This window comes from Erinaceus europaeus, chromosome 13 (assembly GCF_950295315.1).
Source record: "Erinaceus europaeus chromosome 13, mEriEur2.1, whole genome shotgun sequence".
Lineage (NCBI taxonomy): Eukaryota > Metazoa > Chordata > Mammalia > Eulipotyphla > Erinaceidae > Erinaceus > Erinaceus europaeus.
In genome coordinates, this window is record NC_080174.1 from 89556806 (window position 1) to 89569844 (window position 13039).

Sequence of the window (13039 nt, forward strand, 5' to 3'; positions counted from 1 at the left end):
TGGTCCAATCTCTGTGGAGAGCAGTCTGGAGATCTCTCACAAGGCTAGACATTGACCTTCCGTATGACCCAGTAATTCCTCTCCTAGGGATATACCCCCAAGGATACCATAACACCCAACCAAAAAGATATGTGTACACCTATGTTCATAGAAGCAAAATTTGTAATAGCTAAAACCTGGAAGCAACCTAGGTGCCCAAAAACAGATGAGTGGCTGACAAAGCTGTGGTATATATACACAATGCAATACTATGCAGTTATTAAGAATAGTGAACCCACGTTCTCTGACTCATCTTGGATGAAGCTAGAAAGAATTTTCTCTCTTTTCTAAAGTAGATTTTAAAAATATTTGTTTATTTATTTAATAAAGGATTAAGATCACGAGAAATGGATGGGATGGGAGATAGAAAGGGAGAGAGATAGAGAGAAACCTGCAGCCCTGCTTCAGATTTTATGAAGCTTTCCTCCTGTAGGTGGGGCCAAGGAGCTTGAACTGGGTCTTTGCACACTATAAAGTGAACACTTAACTAAGTGTGCCACTGCTTGACCCTCCTAGCCTTCTTTTTCTCTCTACCCAGCATTCTATATGGGATGAACAATTCTTATGTTTATTAGTGGTGTAGAACTGTTGAAAATGTTTTAATTTTGGCAGATAAAAGTAATGACATTAATCCAATATTCCTACTGAGAAAGATGTCTGTCCTGGGATATCAGAGACCTAACATAATTCTGCTTAATTTCCATGTGTGTTTTTCATAACCTTTGTCTAAGATATTATAAAAATCAGTAAATCTACAAAAGGGTAATAACCAGAATTACTTTTTTTTTATGAAACTTTATTGTTATAGTAATAATACAGGTATCTGATAGTCAGGGATTGTGAGCAATTTTTAATTGCCCTGTAACTAAACATCTTGGTTAGAGACTATAAATGTCTTTCTGCACATTTACTGTGGTTGTTTATGTTACTCTACTGAGTTGAGCACATATATTGCTGATTAGCCCTTTGATGTATAGCATGTAAATATGTTTTATTGTTTTTTTTACTGCATCTCTTTGTCTTGGTGATAGGTCTTATCATTATACCAAATATTTTCAATTTGATATAGTCTCAGTGGTTCATTTTTCCATTTATTTATCATTGATGTTGACCTCAAGTCTCTGAAGATATTTCCAAATCAGATATTATGTACTGTACTGAGGATGACTTCTATAGATTTTTTTTTTTGGTTACTGTTCTAATATACAAGTACATCTTAAGGAACATAAGACCCTTTCAGTGACAAAGATTTTCTATAATGGCTCCCTCCTCCCCATAGCATCTTTTTGTAATTTTTTTTTCCTCCAGGGTTATTGCTGGGCTCGGTGCCTGCACCATGAATCCACCGCTCCTGGAAGCCATTTCCCCCCCCTTTTTGTTGCCCTAGTTGTTGCAGCCTCGTTGCGGTTATTATTGCCATTGTTGACGTTGCTTTGTTGTTGGATAGGACAGAGAGAAATGGAGAGAGGAGGGGAAGACAGAGAGAGGGGGAGAGAAAGATAGACACCTGCAGACCTGCTTCACCACCCTGAAGCGACTCCCCTGCAGGTGGGGGGCCAGGGGCTCGAACCGGGATCCTTATGCCGGTCCCTGAGCTTTGTACCACGTGCGCTTAACCCACTGCGCCACCGCCCGACCCCCATCTTTTTGTGTTTATAAATTATATTTTACTCCCTATGATAGAGAGAAATTGAGGAGGATATAGATTACTGGATAACAGTTCTTCTTGGCCTCATCTTTTTTCTGCCACCAGGGTTATTTCTTGAGCTCAGTGTGAGAAGTTTGAATCCACTGCTGAAGAAAGCTATTTTTTCTTTCCATTTTATTTGATAGGAGACACCTGCAGGCTTGTTTCACTGCTCAAGAAGTATCCTCCACTCAGGAGGGAAGCAGGCATCAAACCTAGGTCCTGTGTCATGGTGATATGACATACTTAGCCAGTTGCTCCACTGCCCTGCACCTGATAATACTTATTTTATTTGTATAACATTCTTGCATTTTTAACTTTTTTTGGACACTGAGACTACAGAGAAGGCTAATGTGGTATGATCGCTCTCAATAGTATAATTTGTGTGCTTCCATAATGATGTTAATTTTATAAAGAGTTATGCATGGCTAGAGATGTTTCACTTCTTTTTTTTAAATTTTTTTAATATTTATTTTATTTATTCCCTTTGTTGCCCTTTTTTTATTGTTGTAGTTATTATTGTTGTTGTCATTGTTGGATAGGACAGAGAGAAATGGAAAGAGGAGGAGAGAAAGATAGACACCTGCAGACCTGCTTCACCGCCTGTGAAGCGACTCCCCTGCAGGTGGGGAGCCGGGGCTCGAATCGGGATCCTTATGCCGGTCCTTGTGCTTTGTGCCACCTGCACTTAACCCGCTGCGCTACAGCCTGACTCCCGAGATGTTTCATTTCTAACAAACTTATCATAATCATCATATGTTTTCTTTTTTTATCCCATTTTTTTTTATCACTGTGGCTTCATTATGAATTCATTACACCCAATGGCCATTTTATTTCTTACTTATATTTTTGAGTTTTATATAGGTGAAGAGAATTTAATAAGGAAAGTGAGATAGAAAGTGAAGTAGAGATATCTCTGTCTCTGTGTGTGTCATATGAAATTGTTATTGGGATGCATTGGATCGACCTTCTCATGGTGCATCCCGTGAGTACCCATTCATTGGGGAAACTGACAATCCTTCCTAGCTGACTGAATCCACATGGATCCCAGTCACTTTCTTATTTTTTTTTTTTTACATGCATAACATTCCCCAGATTCCCATTTAACAATACAACCCCCACTATTTAATTCATCATTTTTCATGGACCTGTATTTTCCCCAGCCACCCACCCACCCCAGAGTCTTTTACTTTGGTGTAATACTCCAATTCCATTTCAGGTTCGACTTGTGTTTTCTTTTCTAATCTTGTTTTTCAACTTCGGCCTGAGAGTGAGATCATCCCGTATTCATCCTTCTGTTTCTGACTTATTTCACTCAACATGATTTTTTCAAGGTCCATCCATGATCGGCTGAAAACGGTGAAGTCACCATTTTTTACAGCTGGGTAGTATTCCATTGTGTATATATACCACAACTTGCTCAGCCACTCATCTGTTGTTGGACACCTGGGTTGCTTCCAGGTTTTGGCTATTACAAATTGTGCTGCCAAGAACATATGTGTACACAGATCTTTTTGGATGGATGTGTTGGGTTCCTTAGGATATATCCCCAGGAGGGGAATTGCAGGGTCATAGGTTAGGTCCATTTCTAGCCTTCTGAGAGTTCTCCAGACTGTTCTCCACAGAGGTTGGACCAATTGACATTCCCACCAGCAGTGCAGGAGGCTTCCTTTGACCCCACACCCTCTCCAGCATTTGCTGCTGTTACCTTTTCTGATGTATGACATTCTCACAGGAGTGAAGTGATATCTCATTGTTGTCTTGATTTGCATTTCTCTGACAATCAGAGACTTGGAGCATTTTTTCATGTGTTTCTCGGCCTTTTGGATCTCTTCTGTGGTGAATATTCTGTCCAAGTCCTCCCCCCATTTTTGGATGGGGTTATTTGTTGTCTTGTTGTTGAGTCTGGCAAGCTCTTTATATATGTTGGTTATTAAACTCTTATCTGATGTATGGCATGTAAAGATCTTCTCCCATTCTGTGAGGGGTCTTTTGATTTGGGTAGTGGTTTCTTTTGCTGTGAAGAAGCTTTTTAATTTGATGTAGTCCCATAGGTTTATACTTGCCTTAGTCTTCCTTGTAATTGGATTCGTTTCATTGAAAATGTCTTTAAAATTTATGCGGAAAAAAGTTCTGCCAATATTTTCCTCTAAGTATCTGATAGTTTGTGGTCTAACATCCAAGTCCTTGATCCACTTGGAATTTACTTTTGTATTTGGTGAAATACAGTGATTCAGCTTCATTCTTCTGCATGTTTCAACCCATTGTTTCCAACACCATTTGTTGAAGAGACTCTGCTTTCCCCATGTAATAGTCTGGGCCCCTTTGTCAAAGATTAGATGTCCATAGGTGTGGGGCCTCATTTCTGGGCTCTCAATTCTATTCCACTGGTCAGTGTGTCTGTTCATGTTCCAGTACCAAGCAGTTTTGATGACAATGGCCCGATAATACAGTTTGAGATCTGGCAGTGTGATGCCTCCGGTTCTGTTCTTTTTTCTCAAGATTGTTTTGGCAATTCTAGGTCTTTTCTGGTTCCAGATAAACATTTGTAGCATTTGTTCTATTCTCCTAAAAAATGTGCTTGGGATCTTGATGGGGATAGCATTAAATTTGTAGATGGCTCTGGGTAATATATTCATTTTGATGATGTTAATTCTTCCAACCCATGAACATGGAATATCTTTCCACTTCTTTGTGTCTTTTTCAATTTCTTTGAGTAGTGACTCATAATTTTCAGTATACAAGTCTTTCACTTCTTTGGTTAGGTTTCCTCCTAGATATTTTATTGTTTTTGTTGCTATAGAAAAAGGAACTGATTTCTGGATTTCAATTTATTCTAACTTAGTGTTTGCATAGAGGAATGCCACTGACTTTTGAATGTTAATTTTATAGCCTGACACATTACTGTATTGCCTGATGATTTCCAAAAGCTTCTTGCTGGATTCCTTAGGTTTTTCCATGTATACTATCATGTCATCTGCAAATAAGGAGAGTTTGACTTCTTCTCTTCCAATCTGTATTCCTTTAATTCCTTGCTCCTGCCTGATTGGTATGGCAAGAACTTCCAACACTATGTTGAATAGTAATGGTGATAGTGGGCAGCCCTGTCTAGTACCTGATCTGAGGGGAAATGCTTCCAGTTTTTCACCATTGAGTATGATGTTGGCTGTAGGTTTGCTATATATAGACTCCACTATCTTCAGGAATTTTCCATCTATTCCTATTTTTTGTAGTGTTTTGATCATAAAGGGATGTTGTATTTTGTCAAAGGCTTTCTCTGCATCTATTGATATGACCATGTGGTTTTTGGTCTTGCTTTTGTTGATGTGATGGATCACATTGATTGATTTACGTATATTAAACCAACCTTGCATGCCTGGGATAAACCCCACTTGGTCATGATGAACAATCTTTTTGATATACTGCTGTATCCGGTTGGCTAGAATTTTGTTCAATATTTTCGCATCTATGTTCATCAGAGATATTGGTCTGTAGTTTTCTTTTTTGGTTGTGTCCCTGTCTGCTTTTGGTATCAGGGTGATGTTGGCTTCATAGAAGCTGGCAGGGAGTATTCCAGTGTCTTCAATCTTCTGGAAGACTTTTAAAAGTAGAGGTATTAGTTCTTCTTTGAAAGTTTTGTAGAATTCATTTGTAAAACCATCTGGTCCAGGACTTTTATTTTTGGGAAGATTTTTGATAACTGTTTCAATTTCATTAGCTGTGATGAGCCTGTTCATGTTATCCACTTCCTCTTTACTTAGTTTTGGAAGTTGGTAGGTATCTAGGAAATCATTCATTTCTTCCAGGTTCTCTAACTTGGTGGCATATAGTTGTTCATAGAAGCCTCGCATGATATGTTGAATTTCTGCAGTGTCTATTGTGATATCTCCTCTTTCATTTACTATCCGATTTATTTGGGTCTTCTCCCTTTTTTGTTTTGTGAGTCTGGCTAAAGGTTTGTCGATTTTGTTTACTCTTTCGAAGAACCAACATTTACTTTCATTGATCTTTTGTATGGTTTTCCTATTCTCAATGTTATTTATTTCTGCCCTAACTTTAGTAATTTCTGTCCTTCTGGTTGCTTTAGGGTTCCTTTGTTGTTCTTCTTCTAGGTCTTTAAGATGTGCAATCAGGCTGTTTATTTGTGCTTTTTCTTGTTTCCTAATGTGTGCTTGTATAGCTATGAACTTCCCTCTTAGGACTGCTTTAGCTGTGTCCCAAATATTTTGATAGCTTGTGTCTTCATTTTCATTGAACTCTCGAAACATTTTGATTTCTTCCTTGATTTCCTCTTTGACCCAGAAGTTGTCAAGAAGTGTACTGTTGAGCTTCCACATTTTGGCACTGTTACTAATCTTTTGTTGATTGTTAAGTGTTAGTTTAATTCCACTGTGGTCTGAGAAGATGCTTGGGATGATTTCAGTGCTCTTGAATAGGCTGATGCTGTCTTTGTGGCCTAACATATGGTCTATCCTTGAGAATGATCCATGTGGATTTGAGTAAAATGTGTATTCCAGTTTCTTGGGATGAATGACTCTGAAAATGTCCAATAGTTCTAGTTTATCTATCTCTTCATTTAGCTCCCTTATGTCTTTACTGATTTTCTTCCTGGATGATCTGTCAAGTTGAGATAGTGGGGTGTTGAATTCCCCTACTATGATTGTGTTACTGTTAATATATTGCTGTAGCTCTTTCAGTAGAAGTTTGATGTATTTAGATGGCTTCTCATTGGGTGCATAGATATTAATAATTGTTAAGTCCTCTTGATTGACTGATCCTCTAAGCATTAAGTAGTGTCCATTCCTATCTTTTTTAATCTTATCTATTTTAAAGTCTATCATGTCAGATATGAGAATAGCTGTTCCTGCCCTTTTTTGTGGGCCATTGGCTTGTATGATAGTTTTCCATCCTTTCACTTTAAGTCTGTGTTTGTCTTGTTGCGTTAGGTGAGTTTCCTGTAGACAACATATTGTTGGGTTGTGTTTTCTGATCCATCTTCCTACTCTGTGTCTTTTAATAGGTGAATTCAGGCCATTCACATTTATTGATATCAAAGATTGAAGATATTTTAACGCCATTCTTGTAGAGTTTTAGAGTGTTTTGATATATGTTCTATTTGTGGTGGTCTGGTTGTTTATAGGAAACCTTTCAGAACTTCTTTCAAGGCAGGCTTGGTGATGGTTGCTTCCTTCAACTGTTGCTTGTCTGAGAAGGTTTTGATGCTTCCATCTAGTCTGAATGACAATCTAGCAGGATATAGTATTCTTGGCTGAAAGCCTTTCTCATTGAGCACTCGATAGATATCTTGCCATTCTCTTCTGGCCTGTAGTGTTTGTATGGAGAAGTCTGCTGCTAATCTTATGGGTTTTCCTTTGTAGGTGATTCTTTGTTTTTCTCTTGCAGCCTTGAGGATCCTTTATTTATCCTTATTCCTTTCCAATCTTAGTATGACATGTCTTGGTGTCTTTAGGTCTGGGTTAATTCTGTTTGGGACCCTCTGGGCTTCTTGAATCTTTATGTCTTTGGTGTTGTCTAGACTAGAGAAATTTTCAGCTATTATGGCCTGGAGAACGCTTTCTTCCTCCCCTTCTCTTTCTTCCTCTGGTAAGCCAATAATTGTTTCTTTTGAAGTCATCCCATAGTACTCTGTTGTTGTTTTCAGCATCTCTTAATCTCTTTTTGAGATCTCTTACTTCTTTTTTAGTTGTCTCTAATTCATCCTCAATCTTGCTAATTCTGTCTTCAGCCTCATTGATTCTATTCTCTCTGCCCTCTACTGCTTTCTGGAGTTCATCTATTTTGTTGCCCTGCTCTGATACTGTTTTAGCTTGTTCAGGTAGTTGCCTTCTTAGCTCAGCAATTTCAGCTTTCAGCTCTCTAATAACCATGAGATTATTAGAATTTTCTTCCATATTCTCATTTGTTGTTCCTGCAGTTCTGATTACAATTTTTTCAAATTCTTTACTCACTCCTGTTATTATTTCCTTAGCTAATGTTTGGATGTTGAACTCGTTGTTTTGTGCTTCGCCCTCTGGAGGACTTTTAGCTGGACTCTTGTCCTGGTTCGAGTCTCCATTATTTTTTCTTGTTGTTTTAACCATTTTATATAAGTTAACAGTTTTTTCAATCCCTGAGTTGGAGTTCAGTGTTGTAAAAGCCTTTTTTTTTTCCCCTGTAGGCTATGGTAGCCTGAGGGCTTTTAAACTATCAATAGGCTTCTTGGCTTAATCAATGACTCCTGACCAAGAGATAAAGCAGGGTGTGGCAGAGATAATCCAGTGGTTATGCAAAGAGACTTTCACAGCCCTTCAGCTATGCCACCGAGGTATAGGTCTTCTCCTGAGTTTCCCGGTTAGATCTCTGTGCCCTGGTGTCCCTCCCTGTTGCTGCTCCTGATTCTGAGGGTAGTAGCAATGGAGACTCAGAGTTGTACTTGGTGAGTCTCTGGGGAGTCCTTTCCTCCCTTCAGCTGTCCCCTTGTTGGTGGAGCAGACTGGAGGTGGTGTCTCCACTGACAAACTGTCGAACTGTTAGCAGTCACTTAATCTCTCCTTAGGCCCCTCTCTCCTCTCTGTCACCAGCCACGCGTGTTTGTACTCACGGGTGATTTACTGGGTTTCTGTGGTCATTCTAGTCCTGTCTTGTTTCGGTCCGGGTGGTCTCCTTTGGTATTCCTAGTTGATCCGGGAGAGGAGAGGAGAGGAGAGAAAGAGATCTGCTGCTCGTAGCTCCACCTCCGGAAGTCCTGTTTCCCCAGTCACTTTCAAAGCCAGCAACAAGCAGCTCCTGACAGCTTTCAACCTGACCTGTTGACTGGCTACGGAAGAAGGGCAAATGCTAGAAGAAGAAGTTATTCACATATAATAAATGAATTTAATGTTTGGGAGTCAGGCAGTATCGCAGTGGGTTAAGCGCAGGTGGTGCAAAGCGCAAAGGACCCACATAAGGATACTGGTTTGAGCCCCCGGCTCCCCACCTGTAGGTGAGTCACTTCACAAGCAGTGAAGCAGGTCTGCAGGTGTCTTTCTCTCCCCCTCCCTCTCTGTCTTCCCCTCCTCTCTCCATTTCTCTCTGTCCTATGCAACAATGACGACATCAATAACAACAACAATAATGACTCCAACAATAAAACAAGGGCAGCAAAAAGAAAATGAATAAATAAATATTAAAATCTTTTTTTCAAAAATAAATTGTTTACTTCTGCCACACCCTACTCAACTCCAGAACGACCGGTCTGAGAGGGTCAGCACCCTGGAAAACTCTCTTCAAGGAAGAAGAATTCTGGGAGTGGGTCTTGGCATACTGAGCAGGTCTAAATTGGAAACTCTGATTATTGTTTTCATTAGGTACATGGTAATGATGCCATGTAATCGTGGACGAACAGCCCCTGTTCCCAGATTAGATACAGATGAACAGGAAATAAGGTGGATGAAGTTATGGGTCATCAAATACATAAAGTTTTAGGAAAAATTCTTAATAATACTTACCTCCTCTTATGAAATATGTTAAAATTCTACGTAAAATACTATCTGCTAAGCCTATTACTCAGAAATGCATCACCCCATACGACATTTCTGTGTAAAACCACAAGGCCATCTAATCAAGAAATAAGCTTTACTTTCTGTTCCAGATATTGTTTATGTAAGACTGAAAGATATATAAACTCTCACTTGATGAATAAAAATTGAGCTCACAGGGCTGCCCACTATCACCATTACTATTCAACACAGTGTTGGAAGTTCTTGCCATACCAATCAGGCAGGAGCAAGGAATTAAAGGAATACAGATTGGAAGAGAAGAAGTCAAACTCTCCTTATTTGCAGATGACATGATAGTATACATGGAAAAACCTAAGGAATCCAGCAAGAAGCTTTTGGAAATCATCAGGCAATACAGTAATGTGTCAGGCTATAAAATTAACATTCAAAAGTCAGTGGCATTCCTCTATGCAAACACTAAGTTAGAATAAATTGAAATCCAGAAATCAGTTCCTTTTTCTATAGCAACAAAAACAATAAAATATCTAGGAGGAAACCTAACCAAAGAAGTGAAAGACTTGTATACTGAAAATTATGAGTCACTACTCAAAGAAATTGAAAAAGACACAAAGAAGTGGAAAGATATTCCATGTTCATGGGTTGGAAGAATTAACATCATCAAAGTGAATATATTACCCAGAGCCATCTACAAATTTAATGCTATCCCCATCAAGATCCCAAGCACATTTTTTAGGAGAATAGAACAAATGCTACAAATGTTTATCTGGAACCAGAAAAGACCTAGAATTGCCAAAACAATCTTGAGAAAAAAGAACAGAACCGGAGGCATCACACTGCCAGATCTCAAACTGTATTATCGGGCCATTGTCATCAAAACTGCTTGGTACTGGAACATGAACAGACACACTGACCAGTGGAATAGAATTGAGAGCCCAGAAGTGAGGCCCTACACCTATGGACATCTAATCTTTGACAAAGGGGCCTAGACTATTACATGGGGAAAGCAGAGTCTCTTCAACAAATGGTGTTGGAAACAATGGGTTGAAACATGCAGAAGAATGAAGCTGAATCACTGTATTTCACCAAATACGAAAGTAAATTCCAAGTGGATCAAGGACTTGGATGTTAGACCACAAACTATCAGATACTTAGAGGAAAATATTGGCAGAACTTTTTTTCGCATAAATTTTAAAGACATTTTCAATGAAACGAATCCAATTACAAGGAAGACTAAGGCAAGTATAAACCTATGGGACTACATCAAATTAAAAAGCTTCTTCACAGCAAAAGAAACCACTACCCAAACCAAGAGACCCCTCACAGAATGGGAGAAGATCTTTACATGCCATACATTAGATAAGAGTTTAATAACCAACATATATAAAGAGCTTGCCAGACTCAACAACAAGACAACAAATAACCCCATCCAAAAATGGGGGGAGGACTTGGACAGAATATTCACCACAGAAGAGATCCAAAAGGCCGAGAAACACATGAAAAAATGCTCCAAGTCTCTGATTGTCAGAGAAATGCAAATCAAGACAACAATGAGATATCACTTCACTCCTGTGAGAATGTCATACATCAGAAAAGGTAACAGCAGCAAATGCTGGAGAGGGTGTGGGGTCAAAGGAAGCCTCCTGCACTGCTGGTGGGGATGTCAATTGGTCCAACCTCTGTGGAGAACAGTCTGGAGAACTCTCAGAAGGCTAGAAATGGACCTACCCTATGACCCTGCAATTCCTCTCCTGGGGATATATCCTAAGGAACCCAACATATCCATCCAAAAAGATCTGTGTACACATATGTTCTTGGCAGCACAATTTGTAATAGCCAAAACCTGGAAGCAACCCAGGTGTCCAACAACAGATGAGTGGCTGAGCAAGTTGTGGTATATATACACAATGGAATACTACCCAGCTGTAAAAAATGGTGACTTCACCGTTTTCAGCCGATCTTGGATGGACCTTGAAAAAATCATGTTGAGTGAAATAAGTCAGAAACTGAAGGATGAATATGGGATGATCTCACTCTCAGGCCGAAGTTGAAAAACAAGATTAGAAAAGAAAACACAAGTCAAACCTGAAATGGAATTGGAGTATTACACCAAAGTAAAAGACTCTGGGGTGGGTGGGTGGGGAGAATACAGGTCCATGAAAGATGATGAATGACATAGTGGGGGTTGTATTGTTAAATGGGAATCTGGGGAATGTTATGCATGTACAAACCATTGTATTTACTGTTGAATGTAAAACATTAATTACCAAATAAAGAAATAAATTATTTAAAAAAAAAAGAAATAAATTATAAAAAAAAATTTAGCTCAGATTCACCCTCCTAAATGAGTGTGGTGTAATTCTGTTCTCCCTTGCGCCAACTCCTGACCCACCGGGTGGTCGCCTTCGGAGTTCCCTGATCCTTCCTGCTGCTCCTCTGCCTGAGTCCGTTGCAATTTCCTTTTAATGAGAAGAATTGAAGATAGAAGAAGACACACCAGACTTTGAGCTCGAAGTCTACAGGGGCTATAGGTTCAATTCCAGTTACCTTCTACTTCACTCTCCCTATCAAATTCTCTTTACCTATATAAAATTTACATTATAAATAAGGGAGAAAATGTCCAGAAAACCGCTCCACCACTTGTGAAGAGTGCCTCCCCCCCGTGCATGTGAGAACTAGGATATATAGAATCTCGGTCCTTTTATATGGCAACATGAGCATCCCACACAGCCCTAAGGTTTTATAATTTACTAATTACAAAACTATAGAGGGGGAAGAGTGAGAACAGGGATATCTTTCTGTCATGAGATGCCAGGGATTATACTCAGGGTTTCATAAAAGAGAGGCCAATGTTCTAATCAATGTACCAACTTCATAATGACCATGATTATGAGGTGTTTGACTCTCATGTCACCAAAGACATGTTTGCAGATGAGACATTCACAGGCTTCCTAAAGTAGAGACTGAATGGCTAATCTGTGTAACTCGCTTTTTCTCACATGAACACATTGCACATATTTTAGGGCTCAGTGACCTATGAAGATGTAACTGTGATATTCACTCAAGAGGAGTGGGCACTACTGAATCCTTCAGAGAAGAAACTCTACAGAGATGTGATGTGGGAAAACTTCAGGAACTTTCTTTCAATAGGTAACTATACTTGCCTTAATTTTTTAACCAGAAGACAGATCATTTTTTGTTCACCACTGTAGAAATAGAGACACTGTTCAGTGAGCAGGGTTTGATTGTGACTCATGATGGGTCACAAATTCATTCTAGTGTCCAGGAGGTGGCACAGTGGATAAAGCATTGGATTCTTGACCATGAGGTCCTGAGTTCAGTCTTTAGCAGCACATGTACCAGAGTGATGTCTGGTTCTTTCTCTCTCTGCCTATTTTTCTCATGAATAAAGACATAAATTCTTTTAAAAAAAATTCAGGGTGAGGGTAGATAGCACAATGGTTATACAAACAGACTCTCATGCCTGAAGCTCTGTCAATTCCCAGGTTCAATCCCCCACAACACCATAAACCAGAGCTTAGCAATGCTCTGGTAAAAAAAATCAATCTATTTGTACAATTTCTAATACTTTATATATTTTGTAATTTTAGAAAAAATACAAGAACATTCCACCAAAGAGCAGCATAACTTGCATAGGAGTAAACAAAGGTGAGAGTTACATTTACAATGAAACGTGATGTACCACCCAGAAATCTACTGTGTTTTCAGAAATTTTGTCTCTGTAATTTACTGAGATCTGGTGCCTTCATGGTTTCCCTGTAGTAGACTTAATTTATTATTATTATTATTTCTATTT

General features: G+C 39.1%; 1 protein-coding gene across 8 annotated transcripts in view; it reads left to right on the top strand.

Moving 5' to 3' along the window:
- Nucleotides 1-13039, top strand: part of LOC103125926 (zinc finger protein 709-like) — a 221705-nt gene that overhangs the window by 5667 nt on the left and 202999 nt on the right. The window contains exons 2-3 of one of the 8 annotated variants that reach the window (XM_060206432.1): nucleotides 12246-12372; nucleotides 12834-12891. The exons of the other annotated variants lie outside the window; for them this stretch is intronic. Coding sequence (XP_060062415.1) covers nucleotides 12246-12372; nucleotides 12834-12891 — 185 coding nt within the window. The remainder of the gene's footprint in view (nucleotides 1-12245; nucleotides 12373-12833; nucleotides 12892-13039) is intronic. 8 annotated transcript variants of the gene reach the window in all.